At 44.8% G+C, this 20,880-nt stretch overlaps 1 protein-coding gene across 1 annotated transcript in view; it reads left to right on the top strand.

Annotated features, from left to right (window-relative positions):
- LOC119165258 (neprilysin-1) overlaps nt 1-20,880 on the top strand; it is a 34,669-nt gene that overhangs the window by 8,842 nt on the left and 4,947 nt on the right. The window contains exons 5-8 of the mRNA XM_037417439.2: nt 3,945-4,172; nt 13,832-14,101; nt 14,568-14,757; nt 15,812-16,018. Of these exons, the coding sequence (XP_037273336.2) occupies nt 3,945-4,172; nt 13,832-14,101; nt 14,568-14,757; nt 15,812-16,018 (895 nt within the window). The remainder of the gene's footprint in view (nt 1-3,944; nt 4,173-13,831; nt 14,102-14,567; nt 14,758-15,811; nt 16,019-20,880) is intronic.

Raw genomic sequence — 20,880 nt, 5'->3', positions numbered from 1 at the left:
CGGTGTGGCGAGACTGCGGACCCGGTAGCAAGAGGAAGAGATATGTCCCGCGCCATAAATTGGGGCACCCTTAAGCTTCGCCTTTAGGCGTTGAACGTGATAGTGAAATCCGGCCCCTAGTGTGCCCTTCAACCCCTAAGTGCATACTTATTATGTTTTGTTACACACACACATTCACGCGCGCACGCAAGCGAGACGTATCCATTGTAAAGTAGTGACAGTGCAGCATGGCCACTTCCCTCTGCTAGAACGGCACTCTGCTGTAGCCGAGACAGGTTTTTCACAATGTCTCGAAATGCCACACATACACACACGCGCGCGCACGAGTGGTACATACAGTTTTTTTGTGTGTGTGTGTCTGAAACAAGAGTCGCGTGGCGTCCAAGATACACGCCACGTGCTCGCCATCTCGAAGGCCATAAAGAGTCTCACAATGCCTCACAGATGGCAGCACATTATCTAGCGTTTGATGTTTGCTTGATCAACGCCTCTGGAAAGGCATGATTTGTTTTCCGCTAGATGCACATAGTTGTCCATTTTTATAGCTGTTTGAAAGTTATTGTGTGTTTTTAGCGGCGATGGCTGCACTATCCCGGCTTTTTTCTACGTAATTTTACGGGCTCCCAACGGTGCCTACAAATCACCGAATGGGCTCGTTTTCGTCGTGACACCTGTCGAACAAAGTGCGCTAAGGAGACTTCTTCCACTACATGGCATTTATGTACTGTTTTTTTTTTTTCGAAGCAGCTGCAAGTAACATTGTAACGTTGTGGTAGGACGCCTGCTTGCCACGTGAACTGCCCGGGTTTGATCCTCATTGGAACCAAAAGTCTTATTCGTTATTTTATTTGCTTTTTTCAATTTTTTTTTTTTTTTTGCTCACGTATGATTTCTCGCTTACAGCCAACGGTGCCGATGCCACCGGCGGAATTTCTGCGATATGAGCTCTCCAACGCTATTGTGTTAAAATTGGTGAAGCTCAGCAGGAAGGCGTGTCATTGATGAGCGCGCAAAGATGGCCGAGGGCGAGGCTCGGTGGACTGGGGGAACGAGTGAGGGGCGCGCGCAGATTGGTGAGGGTAAGTCTGACGAAGGAGGCTCGTGAACTTCACTCTTTCGACATCGTTCGCGAAGTGAAGCTCGTCACATTTGGCTTTATTGATGTGCGCGCTTAAGAGTGATAGCACTACTGACACGTAGGAATCTGGAAAACGTCTGGTTACGAAAATCTAAGCTTCGAGATCTGGCGAGCTCATCCCAGCGTCTCTGAGCTGCGTTCAAGGTTCTCGTTGATGACTTCGCGCCAACATTCTTCCAACGCAGAGGCGCGCAGATAACGCACTTCGTCGCACGAGCATCGCGTGTCATCTTGACGCCGTACAAAGGGCTTCAGCAAAGAGCTAGCCACGCTTAACAAAATACTTTCGCATGCGAGTCGGCAAGCATGCAGGGATATCCCACATGTGCGCGTCAGAGTCCCAGCGAGTCGGGTTTAAAAAAAAAGAATGATCCGATCTCCAGTGAGTCCTGTTGTGAAAATTTTTCTTGGTTCCAAGCTCGACTGAACCCTGAGCGCGAAATATATTTCTTTATTTCACGGACGGGACGGACCAACACGGACACGATGAAAAATTCAAGAATTACGCAAACGTTAGGTAATGATCTGTACGTTGTTGTATCATAATGTTTCAATGAACAGTAGAGAAGAGCACACCTGTTTTGTCATTTAGGAAGTCTTTCCAACATATTTTAAAATGTGCAACAGATGTCATTACCAAAAGAAGACACGTCGACGCGATTTCGACGGCTTGGCCTACCCGGTTTTATTTTCACGAGTCCCGACCGAAAATCTCCTAGCCGCTGTGATCAGAACAAAAAATTTCCAACATTTTGGCGATCTCCGACATCATCGTAGCTCTCTCTTGCCAATCGGCCCGCCATCCGCGCTCTCCAGACGCCGTGTAGCTCTCGCCGAGTGGTGCCCCGTCCTCGGACTCTTTTAACGCGATAGCGTTAGGGAGCTCGTGTCGCAGAAACTCCGCCGTCAGCGTTGGCCCCGTTGGTTGTGAGCGAAAAAATCGTTTTGAGAACGAAAGAGCTCGTTACAGAGATTGCTGCGGGAGACCACTACTTGTCCACGCTTGCGCACGCAATCACTCTGAAAAAAGCCGCGCATTCGAAGAAAAAAAATAGAAGGAAGTGCTCAAGGTCACGAGGCGTGGGTGACGTAGTTGATTTGCCCCTGCCACCCCGCCCTGCTTAGATTCCAGCGCTTGCTTTAACACAAGAGAAGAGAGAGAGAATGCAATTGCATGCATGCAACAAACCTTTGTAACTCCCCTCGCACTGTACGGATTCTTAAAATTTAGGAACGTTGAATTCGTGAGGCAATAAACTCTTCTAGTTAATTCATTCCATGGTTTCTTGAAAAAGTGTTTTAGGGCCCCGTTAAACGCATTGTGCTCGACGGGTGTCTCGACAAACACTAGCCCATTCGGCAATTTGTAAGCGCTTTTGGGAGGCCTCAGACTACGTCGAAAATGGCCGGAACAGTCCAGCCATCGCCGCTAAATATACACAGAAACTTGCAAACAGCTCTAAATATAGACAACTATGTCCATCTAGTGGTAAACATATCATGCCTTTCCAGTGGTGTTGATCAAGCAAACAGCAAACGCTAGATGATTTGCTGCCATCTGTGAGGCATTGTGAGACTCTTTATGACCTCCGAGATGGCGAGCTCATGATGTGTATCTTCGAGGCCATGCGACCCTTGCTTTAAATAAAAAATCTGTATGTACCATTTGCGCGCGCGCACTGGTACAATCTACTGTGTGCGTGTGTGTTTGCGTGTATGTGCGTGTGTGTATGTAAGAAAACATATTAACAAGTATGCACTTGGTGGTTGAAGGGCGCACAGGGGCCGGTTTTCGCTATCGCGTTCAATTCCTAAAGGCGAAGCTTAAGGGTCCCCAAATTTTTTACCATATATGTCCCCCATCTTTCCTATCTCATCTCTCCTTTTTCTTGACTCGTGTGTGGCGAGTGCTCCGTATTTTGTTTCTATCTCTTTCAACTATTTTTTACATACCCTTACCTCATTCCCTACAAGGAACTTGACCGTGTCGCCTACAAGGAGTACAGAGATCAGCTCCTTTCTTTTCTTTCCTTCAAGAACAACTTACTTATACCCATCCTTCCGGCACGTGTGCAAGTATTCACGGGAAATACTTCTTTCTTTTCCCCCTGTTTAAACGCCCTGTCCTTCAGCATTGATACTCATCATTCAGATTAGCTATCTGTTACTCTAACATTTCTTGAGGGAGGCATAATGAGCTCTACGTTCTCCCGACTTATGATCGTACGGTAATATCATACGATCACGTTTTGCTATTCATTACGATGGTAGGAACTAATAGTTAACATACGTTACGAATGGCGTGCTGTGCCTTAGTATGCAGAATTCGAGAGGCACAACGTTGCTACCGACGACGGTGTGTTTTCCTCTAGCAAAGAATGAAAGGGGTCGCCTAGTCCCTATACAGTGCCTTCCAGCACGCTCTCCCGCGCACAGAACATACGACGCGCGAGGCAGCTTTATCAATTGAGGATTACAAATCATGACGGCCTCGGCGACGACAAGAAATGTGCTTCGAGAGCCCATATAGTTACTATCGCAATCAAAGTAGTTTTACAGTAACTTTATTAGTGTCACTCAACTACTGCCGTGTCTGACAGTGACCAAAAACGGACCATTCGTGCCAAATATGCTCCTTGGCACTGCCGCACACGAAACACACAACTTTGGGTAAAAACCTCGCCAGGAGATTTGAGTCTCCTTTCGCCTTACCTTGTGGACATATTTCTCTTGTATATAGGTCTGAAATAAAAGAATTGAATTGAATTAGAGTGTTATTCATAACTATTAATTTCTACAAATGAAGGATGAACAGAGAAGCCAAGTCTCTGGACGATGCCCTCCAGTTCGCCTGGTCTCTGCAGTGCTTCGGCGGTCCTCCGGATGACACCCTCACACCCATGAGCAATATCTCACAGACCACGATCACTGCGTTGGCGGCCGAGTTCAAAGGAGAGTGGCGCTGGGAGCGTTTTCTGGAGGCATTTCTTCTTGGACATCTGGACATGAGTGACCAGACATGCGTCATTGTGAGGTAGGCTATCCAGGTTATTGCAGAAGAGCTGATAGGAGGGGCAGTTGATATAGATCTATTATGCAAACATGGTTCTGCAAACAAACGACATATAGAGGGTGTGGTGCAAGTGCATACTGAAAACGGGATTTATTCACAGAAGAAACACTCAGGGTGTGTCAAGAAACGTTCGAAAATCATCAGAAAGGAAAATAGGATATTTTACCGCTGCTTTTGTGATTACTTTCTTTCTGCGGGGAGAGATTTGTTTTATATGACGTGACACAGCATTTAGAGATGTAATAAAGTAAAATTAATTATCTCTTTCATTACCTGAAATGAGTGGTCAAGTCTAATGGGAGCATTGCTGTGCTTCATCCTGCGAAGAGGCCAGAGTCGCTTTGAGATTCGGAAAAATCCGCCTTTGGTAATTATTGCGGAGCAATGAAATTTAACGAATTGCACCGGCGAAACCGAAGCTCCGATGACGGCAACTAGCCGACGTCATGAATGACGTCACTGTTCACGGCGACGATTCCAATGGTATTGGTTCTGCATTTGTCAACATGCGTGTGCCATACCTGCTCTTATAGAAAACGAAATCCGCACAACCACTAAGAAATTTTCAGTGCAATGGTAAAGCGACCCTTTTGCTTCGGTCGCCCCATATCAGCAGTAACGCAGGCATTGCGGATTCAGGGCGTCGACGAAGTCAACTCGGACATGCTGAACGTTATAACGGATCCACTGCCACGATAGTCCTCCTTAAAAGTGACAGAACCCCAATAAAGACACAGGAATGTAAGGCAGGAAGACACCAGCGGCACAATGCTATTCACCGTGCTTTTACGGGAAGTTTCCAGGGTTCTGGATTGGGAAGAGTTAAGAATTAATAAATAGTACCGTATAGTCACCTGCGTTTCAGCGATGACATTGTATTGATAAGTAACTCAGGGGAATAATTATAACTCATGAGTACTGCTGTCGACCCGGAAAGCTGAAGAGTTGGTATGGAAATCATTATACATAAAACTAAAGTAATGTGCAGCAGTATCGGCACAGAGCAGCGCTTTGCGATAGGTGGCGATACCCTTAAAGTTGTAAAAGAAATACGTCTACTTAAGAAAGGTACTGACCACATAGCCGGACCATAAGAGTGAAATAACTAGACGAATAAAGATGAGGGGCTGCACAATCTGCAATTCTCAAACCGAGAATGGTAGACCGCCGCTATCCCTCAATGGGGAAGTATATAACATAACAGTTACATCTTACGGTAGTAACCTGCGCAGCGAAAACCTGGAGGATCACAAGGAGGGTTTAATTTGAGGACACTGCAACAAGCAATGCAAAGAAAAATGCACTATAATCAATAACAATTTACGTGAGAGTGATTTATTAATGTATGACAACATTTAAAACGACAATCTTATCAAATACAATGCTTTACTTACCGATAAATTAGGGTATATGCACGTGAACACATGCACCGCAGTAGAGCATTCTCAAAAAGGTCCCGACGACATCAGAGTTACAGCCTACAATTTATGGTAGTCAAACTAGCTGCACTAAATAAAGAACCGCCTATACATCAAAGGATGTAATAAAATACTGTATTCCGCTTTTGGTTTATTCATGGAAAAAAGATCCGCCTGTCACTACCATGAACAAAGGCACGAGTGGTTCAAAAGTGCAATTTTCGCTTGGTTAAACTGGACAGGTCGTGCCATCTAGCGGAGCCCAGTTTAACCAAGAACGTCTGCCATCTCGGAGCCAACGGCAGGAAATTGTTCAATAGTCGTTGTTGCTGCTGGGGTTTCAGCCGCTTTCGTTCTGCTGCTACTAGTGTCGGTGGCCAGCAGTAAAGCCGGGCAACATTGGGCACGGCGACAGTGACGTGAGACGTTCTGTGTGAGGCGGGCATTGCGAAGTGCGCTAACGCAATGGGAGCCACTGAAACGTGATTTTATTTCAAAATAAACACTTTTTGGCACAAAATAACACTACGAGGTTTCTGGGCCGCTATTTTAAAAATCAACGTCGATGTAATAGTTGCCTTTAGTGACCCTTTTAGAAGCAAGAAGACAGTAGAGTGGGTCAGTGAACGAACGGGGCTCAAGGATATCGTAGTTGCAATTACAAAAGGACATCAACATGGACTGGGCAAGTAACGCGTGGACAGGGTAACCTTTGGTCATTGAAGGTAACTGACTGAATTCCAAGAGAAGGCATACGCATGAGGAGGAGAGAGAAAAAGAGGTGGGCAGGTCAGATTTAAGAGGTTTGCGGGCGTAACGTGGCAGTAGCAAGCACAGGACCGGGTTGATTGGCAAAGCTAAGGAGAGGCCTTTCGCCTTGCAGTGAGTGTAATCAGGCTATTGATGATGACGATGATGATGATGATGATGATGATGATGATGATGATGATAACAATGCTCGTTCATTCTAGACGACCCTGAAGAATACGACAATCGCCCTTTTCTTAGTTTTGGTTTTACAGACGAAGTTTGTCATGTTACTGCTAGTTGTTGTCAGCGGCTCCTTTTATGTACTCTGAAAGTGGCAATTGTCTCTCCACAAGAAGGGCCGCAATTTTCTAACCGGAACCAACGCCACTAATTAAAAATATGGTTAACTTAGTTTCCTCAACTGCTGCTACAATTCATGCTTCTACACATATTAAGGGGGGGGCGTGGCACCTAAGGGCCAAAATCAGCAAAAAAAAAAAGCATTGTCGCTGACAATATTTGCACATTCATAAGATCATCGCACACCTATTAGCAACTTTTCGCAGCTGAATGCCGTCAATTTATATCATTAGCCTACATTAAAAACCGAAACCCGTGCACCCTGCCAGTTTAATCGAAAGTAAACAAGGATAAGTTTTTCATGTCCTTTCTGTAACGGAGGAGCATGGTTCTCTCTGGGTTATAATAACGATTTATGTTTTGTTTCTGAGGTAAACAGATGCGATGTGCTGTAAGGCAAATTTTGTCATTATACTTTCATGAGAAAATGTTCAAAGTCGGATCTATGGTTTCAAGCGTCAATGAACGCATAGTCTGAATATGGTTTAACAGACCACAAATTTGCTAGGAAATGGCCTATAGCCATGGTTTATCCTTTTGCGACACACTATGAGCACCTGCAAGGGGTGCTGTGGGTTTTAAATTGCTGTCAAGGCTACTGTTAGTTAGCTAATTAGGTCCTAAACAAAAAAGAGGAGCGTTCGTGATATCTTGGAAACTAGTTACTATTCAAAAACAATAAATTATCCAATATCAGCCAACAAATATACGTAAACTCAGCAAGTTCCATCACCCTTGATCAAGATTGTTAAGAAAAAAAGTTTTCAAGTGACATATCTCCCCTTGAGGAAGGCAGCATGGGAATCTTTTTCTTAATTTTGAAGATTTTCTTAGATTTCTTCAAACACCCTGTATACAACAGAAAGAACACGAGGGGAGAAAAAAATAATAGAGGGAAGGTTCAACCCTTCTTTATATCACATGTAGATTGGGAGACAGATAGCTTGAGGAAAGGAAAAGACGCAACTTTGACAGCCCTAATTGGGAGCGCGGTGCCTGTAGGGTTGGGGTGAGGGTATTAAAGAGAGAGAAGAAGAAGGCAAATGGCATCTATCACTGAGGACGTGGTGGGTGGCTTCTATATAGTCGGTTTCAGATTGTGAGATCCCGTCTCTTGAAGACCCTTGATATTAGTTTCCCTCTTACATTTCCCTTTTCACTTCCGTTTTGCTTCCATATGTGTATTCTGTGAATAAATCCAGGTTTCATTTCGGGCTTTTATGTGTCTCTCGTTTTCTATGTCCCCAATTTTCCGCGCTTCCAAGCGTTCCTTATGTCCAATTTACGTTGTTAAATCATATTTCTTGTCCTATATACCTGCACCGTATAAGCAAGACTTCAAACAGCATTCATGTGGTCTGAGACGATTGTAAACGAAAGAACCGATTGAATTTGTTTTGTGTGCGTGTCAAGAACGACAGCTCATTTTGTTGTGATAGGCTTTTTCCTCTCCGTATGGTGCATCTGCTTTCTCGCGTATAATTTTTTTAATGAATGGTTTCGCATCTGTTAACCAAGACACGGGCGGCAGGACTATCTGGTCAGACAGACTAGTCTGCTTCTTGTCGTACATTCCATTGATATGTAATGTGTTGATAACAAAGAAGATAATAAAAAATAGTGATTTGTAGGGAGCACTGTCAACGGCTTTGAATAATCAAGTTTTAGAAAGCTCTATACATGGCGAATATATCTTCGATTCTAGCGTGAATGTAAGCGAGCAGTGCATTCTCAATTTACGTCTTCGTCTTCATGTTTGCCATTGGTTTCATTATTACACTGTATCTATTGGTTGTATTCCAATTTACTTATTAGACCCTTCTGTGGTCGCATCAACGAGAGACAAAATTCCAGCTCAGCCGTTCATGGAAACGAGCGCTGCAGCTGCCTTTCACCTACGATAGACAGTTACGCCGGTAGGTTTTTGTTTAAAATTTAAGTTATTTCTCGCAATTAATTCTAGAACTACGAATACTTTATGATAAAGGTTCTATGGTCGCCCTTAAATAATTTATTGCAATTTATCATCGATGTCAGAACCTTTTTTTTATTTTTACTAGGACGTTCATGTTTTTGTTATGTAACCAGTAACTGCAACGCAACTTTCTGCGGTGAAGTCAACTGGTAAAAGTTTCTGCTTGTGCGTCGTTTATATCACTCGCTCAAAGCGTAGACGCTTGAAATGCGGAGTAGAGCATCAAGTACTCGAAATCGTTAAACATTCTTTCTAAACACACGTGCCATCATCAGCGCTTTTTAAACAGTCTCTGTAGGCTGTCTTGTGAGCAGGACGGTTTTAAACCCTACCATAGTAGAGTACCTATAGTACTCTAAATCGTTAGCCACTTTTTCTAAACACAAACCCAACAGAAGTTTTTGCTTAATGGACGGCCTTATGCCAACCCATAGTAGACAACAAAGTACTCAAATTCGTTAACCACTTCCTCTGACCAGCTAACAGCACGGCTTATTGTTCTCCCATAGTAGAGTACTTATAGTGCTCTAAAGCATTCACAGTTTATTCTAAACGGTTGTTGCTTTCTCACAGTGTAGTACATTGTACTCCAAGTCACCGAACATTTAATCTCAACACGCCAGAAAAGCGTGGGGAGCTGGAACGGCTTCCTACTCTCCCACAGTACAGTGCCAAATCGTAAAACGAGGGTTCTTGTCGTCGTGCTCGGTGAAAGCTTTTCGTCGCAGCACTGTGGAACCTACAGATCTGAAAAACATGCCTGCCTGCTACCGCGCTAAGAAAACAGTACTGAACTTCACAGATAATGTTTTCAATTTACCTTGGTGTATTAATTAAATACTGCTCTGTTTATTCTGAGACTCTAACTGCACCAGACAGTCGTTGGTGAAATACATGTGTAATAACTTTAATTATTGTTCACTTTTCAAGAATGGCTTTCTTTTTTTTTCATTTCCTAGGCAATGCTACTTTTTCAGCATGCCCGTTTTTTCCAATGTAAATATGGCGTTAGTGACATACTCGGTCGGTATGTGGCCACAACCGCAAAATCAGTTCACCGAAAAAAAAAGTACTCGCAATATGCCGCGAGGCGTACATTTATCGAAGTTTTTATCCCATTCACATTTTCGCGCAAGAATGAAAGCTTGTTCTAGTTGGAATGTAGTCATATTAGCAAGAAGTTTATTTTTTTTTTCGGCGCGCGAGAATATTGAAGCGAAAAAAAAACTCCCAAGCATTTCCCCGAGGGTGAACATGGTTAAGTGCGAATACACGGGGTGATGCTATGAGGGGTATTTATTACTTCGCACTATTATATTTATTAATCACACTATGGTGCCTTTATGGTGTAATCGTTCCTGGGAATCGCAATTTGATCACACGGGGGAGTTTACGTTAACTCACTGGCGAATGCCAACGGATTTTAACTTTACTCCCCCTCACGACCCGCTCCCGACGGGAGACTGGGAGAGAAGGCGGGCGCGCGAGAGAGAGGGGTGCGCGCGCAGCTGCAGCGAGCGAGGAGAGCGGAGGAGCGAGCGAAGGGGGGGGGGGGGGGGGTATAAGGCGCGTTACTGACACTGATATCAGCGTCGCGTCCGTGGCTTATTCGGCAGAGCGTCGCGCTGCGGCCCGCCAAGTCCTCTTTCTTTTAAAGATAGAGAGATGACTGCGGACGCCGCCGACGGCGGTGGATGGTTTAGGGTCGCTTATAAAGTGTATTCACACAAAAAAAAAAACACTATGATGAAAACATCGTAATTTCCTCAGCAGTGTTGCGTTATCACATTTAGGACGATTACCTGACAGGGCTTTAAGGCGCTCGAAGAACCCTCACACGTGTTTTGACTACTGATACCTGTAGTAGGCTTGTTTTTTTACCCGCATGTTTTTTTTATATCTTCCTTTTCTACATATATATTTTTCCACTCTGCGAAAGAAAGTTAGTTGGAAGTGAGCGATTTTTCTATGTACCCTGTCCTTTCTTCCTATTTTCGCGCGTTACAAAAAACACGCAAGTATGACACACTTTGGTGTGGTATTATAAATTCGTTAAAAATGCGAGCGAGCAAGCACTAAATCAGCCGCAAGCCACTGTGTAATTGCAGAGCAACACCAACGTGCAGAAGCCCCACCTCTGCAGCCTTCGTTCGCTCCAGTGTCAAGATAAGTCCTTGTCGAGTATACTGAAAAACGCTGTCTTTGTTAATAAACACATATAACAGTTGATGCAGTCTTCATCTAGAGTTCTCGTCTTCGTTGTGGACTTCTGTGAAAACGTTGGCTCCGGCGACCATGAGGGGTTCCAATTCGGCGTGATACCTGCACGAGTGTAGTGGTGTTCTAGATAAACCCTTCTCACCAGCACCAAAGAAGTAACGCAGTGGACAAAATTAAATTTTCTTCCCTGAGCCAGGGTGTGGACCCAGGTCGACGTGGTCCGGAAGCGAATGCACTAGGCACTGTGAATCGAATGCGAACTGAACTGATCCATGCGAATTCCTCCCACCGATGATACAAAAAAGAAATTTTGCCTCGAAGCAGTTTACTTTCTGTGGGCGCTTTGCTGGAGTATTTTGTGCAGGTGGACAAAAAGTGATCTGCTGGGCAACGCTTAAGGTCGTAATCAGAAATTTCCCACTTCAGGATAATTCCGACTTCCAAAAAAATTGTATTACTAAACCACGTTCCCGTGATGGCATAAATGCCCTTTCGTTTGGTCGTTTTAGGGCTGACGAACACTGAAAGAAAATGAGGAAAGCATGCTGATTCCACCCGATGACAGCCTTGCGGGGATGGCCGCAATATTTGAAAGATAGATAGATAGATAGATAGATAGATAGATAGATAGATAGATAGATAGATAGATAGATAGATAGATAGATAGATAGATAGATAGATAGATAGATAGATAGATAGATAGATAGATAGATAGATAGATAGATAGATAGATAGATAGATAGATGGATGGATGGATGGATGGATGGATGGATGGATGGATGGATGGATGGATGGATGGATGGATGGATGGATGGATGGATGGATGGATGGATGGATGGATGGATAGATAGATAGATAGATAGATAGATAGATAGATAGATAGATAGATAGATAGATAGATAGATAGATAGATAGATAGATAGATAGATAGATAGATAGATAGATAGATAGATAGATAGATAGATAGATAGATAGATAGATAGATAGATAGATAGATAGATAGATAGATAGATAGATAGATAGATTATTACCGAAAGGGGAGGCACTTCATTTTTGTAAAGTACGTGCACTCTCCGCGATTCAAGACGACCGAAAATGGGAAGCGTAACTGCTTGTTGTCCCTGTAATTCTATTTTCTTGGTGCTGTCCAGTGGTAGTACATTTGCGCAGTGGGGTGGCCGACTTGTTTGTTAATGCACTTGACTTTCCGAGAAAGGCAACGCAAGAGACTTTGACAGCAGCTCTAGTACCAGTATTGCCATCTCCTGACGCTCTCTTTGACCACATTACGTTTAAACATGGCCTCCGAAAAGGGGCCATCTCGGAGGCATCGATGAAGAAAACTTCTCTTTAAGGCCGTTGCTCTCGTAAAAACTAAAAAAAAAATGAATGAGTAAGTTCACCCTTGCCTATATGTTGCTACTGGCGTCTTTTTTGCACCTGAAGGGTGACGAGTTCTCTCTTAAAGCGATATGTTACGCGCTGCGAGTATGCATAGGCGTGCATGGTCTTGTTGCACGCAAGCTTCAACAGGTGGCGCGACCAGCGCTGCCCTGTAAATTAAACTTCGAAGGCGGTTGGATTCAAAACTTCGAAAAATATGTTGATGGCATCTTCAGGAGCACATGAATGAAGAAATATCTAAAAAGCGTCTCACTCACCAGTGGAATCACCCTCACCCCAAAATTTTGACAATTGTCATTGTGGTATATACCTGTAGGCATACTAACCCACTCAGGTACATACACGAAGGGGCGGCGGCCCCTCCACCACCTCGGAAGATTATCCAGATAGGCATGCACAGGCTTCCCCTTCAGGATTGAGGGGGGGGGGGGCGACGGCTTTTCGCATCGCCCCTTCCCCTATTAAGTCAATGTATGTATGGGGCAGGCGTTGAGCCGCCCTTATTAGGCGACAAAAGGAGGCGGCCAGCCCCCCCCCCCCCCCCCTGCTCTGCCCTTTTCGTTTACCCACCTATGCTGGCTAAGCCCCTGCATCGAAGAGACTGGCAAAATTCCTATATACAGCACGGGTTAAAAAAGCCCAACTAGAGAAGCAAAGTCACGTCATTTGTTTTCACCGAGTGTCGAAATGGATGCTCATTTTAATCATTATCTTTGATTGATCGACTGATTGATGAATTGGAGAAAAGTACTATAGTGTCAGAAGGGATAGCAATTTAAATCATTGATTGATTGATTGATTGATTGATTGATTGATTGATTGATTGATTGATTGATTGATTGATTGAATAAAATATTCCTAGAAGTATTCATTGAATCAAGGAAATATATTCATAGAATTGTAGTTGCCACCAAAAGTAGCCATAGAGAAAGGGAATCATTTGAATGAACACAGGTATATGAACAAAATAATATTGACGTAGCCAGGAACACCCCAACCCCGGGACCTTTCGAAGTTTCTGACAGCTTGTATGTGTCAACCATTCGGGGCTCATCCAAAAGTTTATTTCCGGGAGAGCAGCTTTAACTACCCCTTTTGCATGTTCGTGCTGTGCTTGTGTGTATATATATATATTACACCCACTTACAACGAATACACTTACTTGCATACAAATACAATGAAGACACAGGATATCATTCGATACTGATGTGATGTTAAGTAAGGCAGATTAGAGTAAACAAGCTTCCGACAGACTGACTGACCACCTGACTGAATAAAGCGAACCAGACTTGACCAGCTTGGCGAAATCAGATATGGTATTTGGGAGCCGAAAGTTTTGCATCAGTATACATACAATCCCCCAACAAGCACACATGGACACGTCCACAAAGAGTAATTAAACAACCCCCGGCTTCTGGCTACGCGCCCGATTGATTGAGAGACATTGTTACAGTGCCCGATAATTGCGTCTTATCTCCTTGGAATGGCCACAGGTCCCCTTCGTACATGAAGCATGTGGCAGAGGTGATGGCAGAGGTCAAAGCCGAGACGGTGCGGGCCTACTTCAGCTACTCGCTGCACCTGCACCTGTGGCCCTTCTGGAGGCTACTCGACGGCGACAAGGAGCAGCACGAGAAGGCGTGCGCGATGCTCACGTACCGGCTCTTCAACTTCGGCTTCGTCAAGCACTTCAACGACACGGCGCGCATGAGCGTGGTTGCAAAGGCTGGTCTCAAGGAGGCCGTCGTGCGGAACTCGTACCGGTAGGTTGCGGTCGTGCCATGACCATTCATTCATTCGCATACATCTTCCGCCTCGGTGGTACAGGTTTACGGCTGCTCAACCGAGAGATGCGGGTTCGACCCCGGCTGGTGGTAGTGTGATTTCAATGGAGGCTAAAATGCTGGACGCCCTTGTACCATGCCACATCAGTGAACGTCAAGTAACACCAGAGAGTAAAAAAAAAATCAGGAGCACTGCTATGAAGTGTGTCTCATCGCCACGTCACAGTTCTGGCCCGTATAGCTCTATATGTATCACTACAAATCGCGCTACCTTTGCAACGATGTTTAAATCAGTAATTAATTGGCGCATTGAACAAGGCTAGTGACGATCACAGGATAAAAAAAACACTCAATAATCGATTACTTTTCGATTACCCGTATAATCCATCAAATGAAGGGACCGGTCTCTCATTAACCACGACCTGTCTGCTTTTTTATGTGCAAGCATGGCTATGCTCCAGTCTGGGGACATACCAAAAGACGTGAGGGAGCAAGTTCTGGACGGCATCGCCAGCGCCGACAAGTCATACTTCAACCCCATGGACGATGTCGATGCCTACTACGCGCCGACGCAGTACGTCTCCGTGAACTGGCGACACATCCTGACTACCTACCTGGAGATTCGGCACAGTCTAGTGAGTATAGGGTGACCTCCAGGAGCCGTCGTTAATTTAATATTTTATTTTAACGTGTATGTTTAGTGCAGAATGAAATAGATGTTTATTTCATGAGTGATGCACATCGCGGGCTGTGAGAGAGAATTCTGCTTTCGGGCATTTTTACAAGGATCTCGCCCAACGTATCTCGGACTTGGGACTTGACCACAAGCCTTAACTACAATACGTAAATACAATAAAAATAAACTCGTATTATTGGGGAAAACGCAGCCGCAGAACAGTTTCATGGTGAAATCAGGGTATGGCGGAAGTCCTTTTGGTCGGGATGAAACATACTAAAATAAAATTAAGGGCACCCACCAAAATGGTTTTAGAAAGCAAATGTACTAATACGTCGGCTTCTTCGTGGGAGGCTTGTTCACAGTTAAGATTGTGAGCAAGAATTAAGGTTAGCAGGGTGAAGAATGTTTCTCATTGGGTGGAAGGGAAAGATGTAGCTTCATTTCACGTCTCTCCCTCCCGACCAACTTTTTGCATCGGTCGAGTCCAAAATAGAACAAGTTTTGCGATTCATGCAAAAAAGAAAATGAAAAATTACAGTGATAACATGCTTAGCGCAACGGCCTACCTGTGGCCGTTGTGAGAAACCCGTGCGTGGACATAAGCCGGCTATTTAAACAACAAAAGGGCAGGTCAAGCCAACGTTATCATTGGGTCAAGCTGAATAACAGTATGGAGCAGTCTCAACGGCGCACGCTACGAATATTAGCCTCCCTCTCCCCCTTCTCCCGGGGTGCATACTTACGTATAGTAAGATGAAAACATCTGCAATAGACATCAGCAAAGTGCGACTTGATGATTGGTGGCAAAAAGTTAAAGTGAAAGAACAAAAGCGAATTAGAAAATACATTTTTTTCCAGCACGAAGCGCTGAGAATGAAGCAATGAATTTCAAGTTTAAAAAAAATACTTGAATGAATATATGCAAATGCCCTAGGCTCAAATATAAATTAAACGTGGTGGCTGACAATTCAATGGACATACTTATACCATGCATCCATTGACATCGTCAGGTCTCTCACTGGCTGAAATACGTGGTCGGATCGGGTGGTCGAGTGTTTGACACCAACCTGGACCTGGCGTGCCGATTCAACCCGGACACGAAGACCCTGGGCATACCGATGTCCATCGCTGACGTGGACGTGGGTGGCCGGGAGTTCTTCCTGGACATACCCACCGTTGGACTGCTCATGACGCGGTCTCTGTACAGGATATTCCAGGCATGTGCGAGTCGCACCGCTCCGTCCTCGTAGGCGTGCGCACAAGTAGGTGCGGGAGGGCAGGCCTCCACCCGCGTCATCTAAGAGGGGAGGGACGATATGTCTCTCTCATATATGACTGACTAGGTGGAGGCACTGCGATGAGCCTTCACCACCCACTTAAGATAAACCTTGTGCAAGCCTTCTCCTTTTATCAGGATTATTTGCTTGTTAGCTGGTTAGCATCCGATGACTCTGGTGCAAGCGCAGTGTGCCTTGATGTCTTACAATGCGACTGGAAGGGCTAAAACACGTGGGTGATCGGACAGAAGCGATACTTAGCCGTGGCTGCGCAAGAAGACTGTCACGCTTCTCATCAACAAACAAGGTACCCACTTGGTTTCTTGGGAGCTGAAGAGATTCAAAAGGAAAGACAATTTTCAATGATATGTGCTCGGAAATGGGAGAAGAGTAAGACGTCCCCAAAACGCAAATACGTAAGCTTAATGGACGAAAGAAGCATGCAGGTTTGATTTACAAAACGTGTCACTTTTTTTTAGGAAACGTGTTTGTGTTGTTCCACTGTCCCCTATGCATGCTAAGGACCACGGGAAGTCGAAAGCCATCTTTTTTTATTCTTTTTTAGCCAACTGTATGGATCCCACCACGTCAGCACCAGGCGATGCAATGCCTCCGGGATAAGGAGGCATTGCAAGCTTCCTGCACCTAACCTGGTTTCGGACGGCCTCCATGATCGGGCTTGCCTTTGACGAAGTAATGTCACTTGAAGACGTCCATCATTCGACGTCATCACGTGGTGATCTTAACAGCAGCACTTCTAAAGCCAAGCATATGATGCAAATTTTCAACTTCAAAAACCAGGCCCGGCCATGGTGGTCTAGTGGCTAAGGTACTTGGCTGCAGACCCGCAGGTCGCGGGATCGAATCCCGGCGGCGGCTGCTGCATTTCCGATGGAGGCGGACATGTTGTTGGCCCGTGTGCTCAGATTTGGGGGCACGTTAATTAACGCCAAGAGGTCAAAATTTCTGGAACCCTCCACAATGGCGTCTCTCATAATAACATGGTGGTTTTGGGACGTTATACCCCATATCAATCAATCATTCATTCAACTTTGAAAGCCAGTGGGGGCTATGTGCCACAAGAATTGGTTGATCCCCATTACAAAATACCAGCTTTTATGAGAATCATAAGAATGCATCACTGGTTGGAAAGGAAAATAAAAATTTGAGGAGGTGTCAGGTGATGGTGATGAGAAGGGAAAAAAAGAAGAGGGTTAAGATAACATTGGCAGGAGTAAAGAAAAAGTGTAAATGTAAGGCCTCGTTTTCTTTAATAGACACAGTATTAAGAACAACAAACACACAATGATACCAAGGAAAGTACAGGGGATGTTATTGAAAGTAATTGTAATGCAAACGTAAAAAGAGAAAAGTGAATGAAAACATAATTTACCACTGGCAGAAACCAAACCTGCCACCTTAGAATAACGCCACTGATGCTCTACCACTGAGCTACCGTGGCGGCGATCCCTCCGTCCACATTATAGGTTACAAATGTGCATTAAGTGTGCGAGGGTCAGTCAGCGCCACCTGCTGCCATTGCGGCGGGTGCGGAACACTTTTTGTTTTTTGCCTGTTGGTGTTACGCATAGCGCGTGATCTTATTACGACTGGCAACTCGCCATAATGGCACCAGGTGATACCTTGATGTAGCTCTTCCTGGAGTACTGTTTACGTGAACGTTCCCCTATAACTCAGGCTTGCCAACCGCAGGGTAATAACCTTGCTCATAGGGTATTTCCAGAATGTTTCGCCCAGCGTGGAATTGTGGGGTGGTTATGTAGGGTAATTTGAATATCTCGCTCGTCTGTGATAAGTGAAAAGCCTACAAGAGGCGCGCGTCATATGCAAATGTCACATTCTTGGAGATATCCAAATCGGATTTGTCCTCATTCAAATGTCACCAGCAGATGTAGGGCAATGACGAAAGATAATACGTCGGACATCCTCTGGCTAAAATAGTTTTTTTTTCTGGGGGGGGGGGGGGGGGCTCTTTTTTTTTTCTCGGCCATCTCCCATGTGTTCATCGCGTGGAGAAGCTTTTAAATTTTGCGATGGTAGTCGGAATCGGTAATTAAGGTAAAAATATTAGATGCCTAATCATACGTGACAAGGAATGGTCGCCGTCAACGCGAGTCATGCAAAGAGTTATCATGACATAATACGCCCCGTCATCATGTCATCGTGCCATCACACATCAAACGGAATTTTTTATGGCATCATAAAGTCGCGACTTTACTGTAGCATCACACTATGATGTCAAATGGTGGCGTCATCAGATTTATCTTAGCGAGAATAGAGATTTCTAAAATTAACTGGAGGGCACTCTGGCATTGCGATCCTTCAGCGACCTTGGGAATGATGAGTAGTGCATAGATTTGCCTAGTATTCGTGCTTGCGGGGTTCGACCGCACTTGTGCGTTCGTTTATTGCAGTGTTTTGGTTTTTTTTTTTTTTCAAATAAAAGAACGAATCGTTTACAACTTCGTGACCCGATTAGAAAGGGTGAGCTTGAAAACTTAAGGTGGTGAAGCGCAACCACTCAACACTTGCCGATTGTCGTTTCACGAAGAAAAAGCCGCAAGCCACGCGAAGCCAACCGGAGCCAAAAGTACAAAAAATTAGGCAAATCCGTCTACTACCCATCATTACCGTGCTCGCTTAAGCATCATGCTTTGCAGCTCCCACAGACACTAGCACCAGAGTTCCCTCTGGTGTATGTATTGGAAACTCCATGGTCGCAAGGTCATAGGAGAGGAGGATCTCGGAGGCACAGGATGTGCTGAAAGTTTGCGATGGCACTGATCCCGGAGGCAATGAAAAGCCACACTAGGAGCACAAACTTTGCGACTCGGTCAATCTCATCGTCTCAGAAAAAGAAGAAAAGGAAAATCGAAAACCGCCTTCCAACCGTCTTAGGTGAATGCGTTAGAGAGCATGCGAGTTTTTCGCTTAAAGCTTTTTGTTACCATGTCGCTTACAACGACAGCCGTATAGTTTCTTTTTTCAACTCAATTGACACTTTTCCTATAACAATGCCGAAACGTTTTTTCCTTCCATCTTCTGTTTTGCAGGCTCGTTCATCTCTCTTCGAAACTAATAGTCTAAACTCTGAAGTCGTCAACGACTCCGGAATCCCCATACGTCTGCGCGTCGTATAGGGTGTACGTTATCTGTACCTTATCATTGCTACACGGTGCCGTTTTCAAGCGTAGGCTAAAATGTGGGGTAATGAAACAAAAATCACAGCTTACGCACGGAGTGAATGATGATGAGTGGGGCGAAGCGTCTGTCCGTTCGTCCGCCTGCCCGTCCATTGGTTCGTCTGTTTGTCCTGTCCGTCCGTCTATCAACTATACGAAATCGCCAACTGTACAAAAACCTCTAACGCCATCTAGTGATATTTCGAAGGGCATATACGCACAACGCTATCTCGTGAGGAATTCCTAAAACTAACTATAAATGGCTACATACTGCTACAACTACTACTACTCCTGCTGCTACTGCTACTACTGCTGCTACTACTACTACATAGCAGGGAAATACCTACACCCTAAGGAGCTTCGCCCTTAGAGTTCTGTAGGGTAAAGCGGGGCATTTTGGGAGCGAAGCTCCCAATGCCTTGGGTAGTGCGTCCGCGATGTGTGTAGTCGCCGTAGTAGTAGGTAGCACCCTCCACGGCAGGACACTTTTCAATTGCGGAGGAAACCCACGCACGTTAATAATTAAATAAAAATAAATAATAAAAAGACGTTTCATTCTGATGAGATAACTTACAGAGACGAGTATTGGTGACTTACTATCCAATACAATTTGCCTTGAATTCGATGCTTACTAAAAAACACTAGTACCAGAAGGACGCACTTTGAGCACTATCTGACCAGAAAGGGTTGCCGCGTTAGACTCACAGGGCGCAACCTCTTAGGTTTTAGCAAGTTTTAGCGAAGGTTGGGTCACAGTGCCATGAATATATTGAACTAGAATATAGCCATGAACTATAGAGGTGGTGAAAGGTGGGAAGTAGACACGAAGCGCAGGCCGTAAGAAAGTGCGCGTGTGCCACCTCTCGTCTATTTCTTGGAATGTCCGCTGGGTGGCGGTACTTCTATATGCTGAATATATTATAAAAAGATGCCAGATGATGGTACTTGGAGCGTTCACCAGATGTACAGAGAGACAGATGCACTGACAGACGCATGAATGGATGGATGGACGCATGGATGGACGGAAACAAGACCAAACGGACGGACAGATGCTTCGCCCCACTCATCAACATACACTCCGTGGATATGCTGTGATTTTTTCTAAAGTGCCTGAAGAAAAAAGGGTTTAACAATTTCGAGTACTTGTTACCCAACTATGGGAGAGCAGTGAGCCGTCCCCAATATGAACGTTCGCTGGAAATGCCCATGCTTGGAGTTAGTTAGATAGACTGTATAAAAAGTATTGCAGCGCTTACGGGGCTGTTGCCCCTACCCGAACAGCTGCGTGCCACGCTCATCTGAAACACGCTGCAAAACCATGTCACTTTCTGTGGCAACAAGCGATTTCCCGTCAACCTTTGTCATCTGCAGCTGCAAAAACAGCGCAAAGTGAGTTACGGCAGCAATGCGTTTCATTGAAGGCACTTGCTTCTTATTACGGAAATTCTATTCGCGTATAAGTAAACATAGCAAGCTGTAGTTAGCTAGGTGGAAAAAAAGACTGCATATTCACGGGATGAATGATGAAGAGTGAGGTGAAGCTCTTGCTATTTAAGATAATTCGCCCCAGACCTTGAATTCAACTCGCAAGTAAAATGC

This window comes from Rhipicephalus microplus, chromosome 8 (assembly GCF_043290135.1).
Source record: "Rhipicephalus microplus isolate Deutch F79 chromosome 8, USDA_Rmic, whole genome shotgun sequence".
Taxonomy (NCBI): domain Eukaryota; kingdom Metazoa; phylum Arthropoda; class Arachnida; order Ixodida; family Ixodidae; genus Rhipicephalus; species Rhipicephalus microplus.
This window is presented reverse-complemented; position numbering and strand designations above follow the sequence as displayed.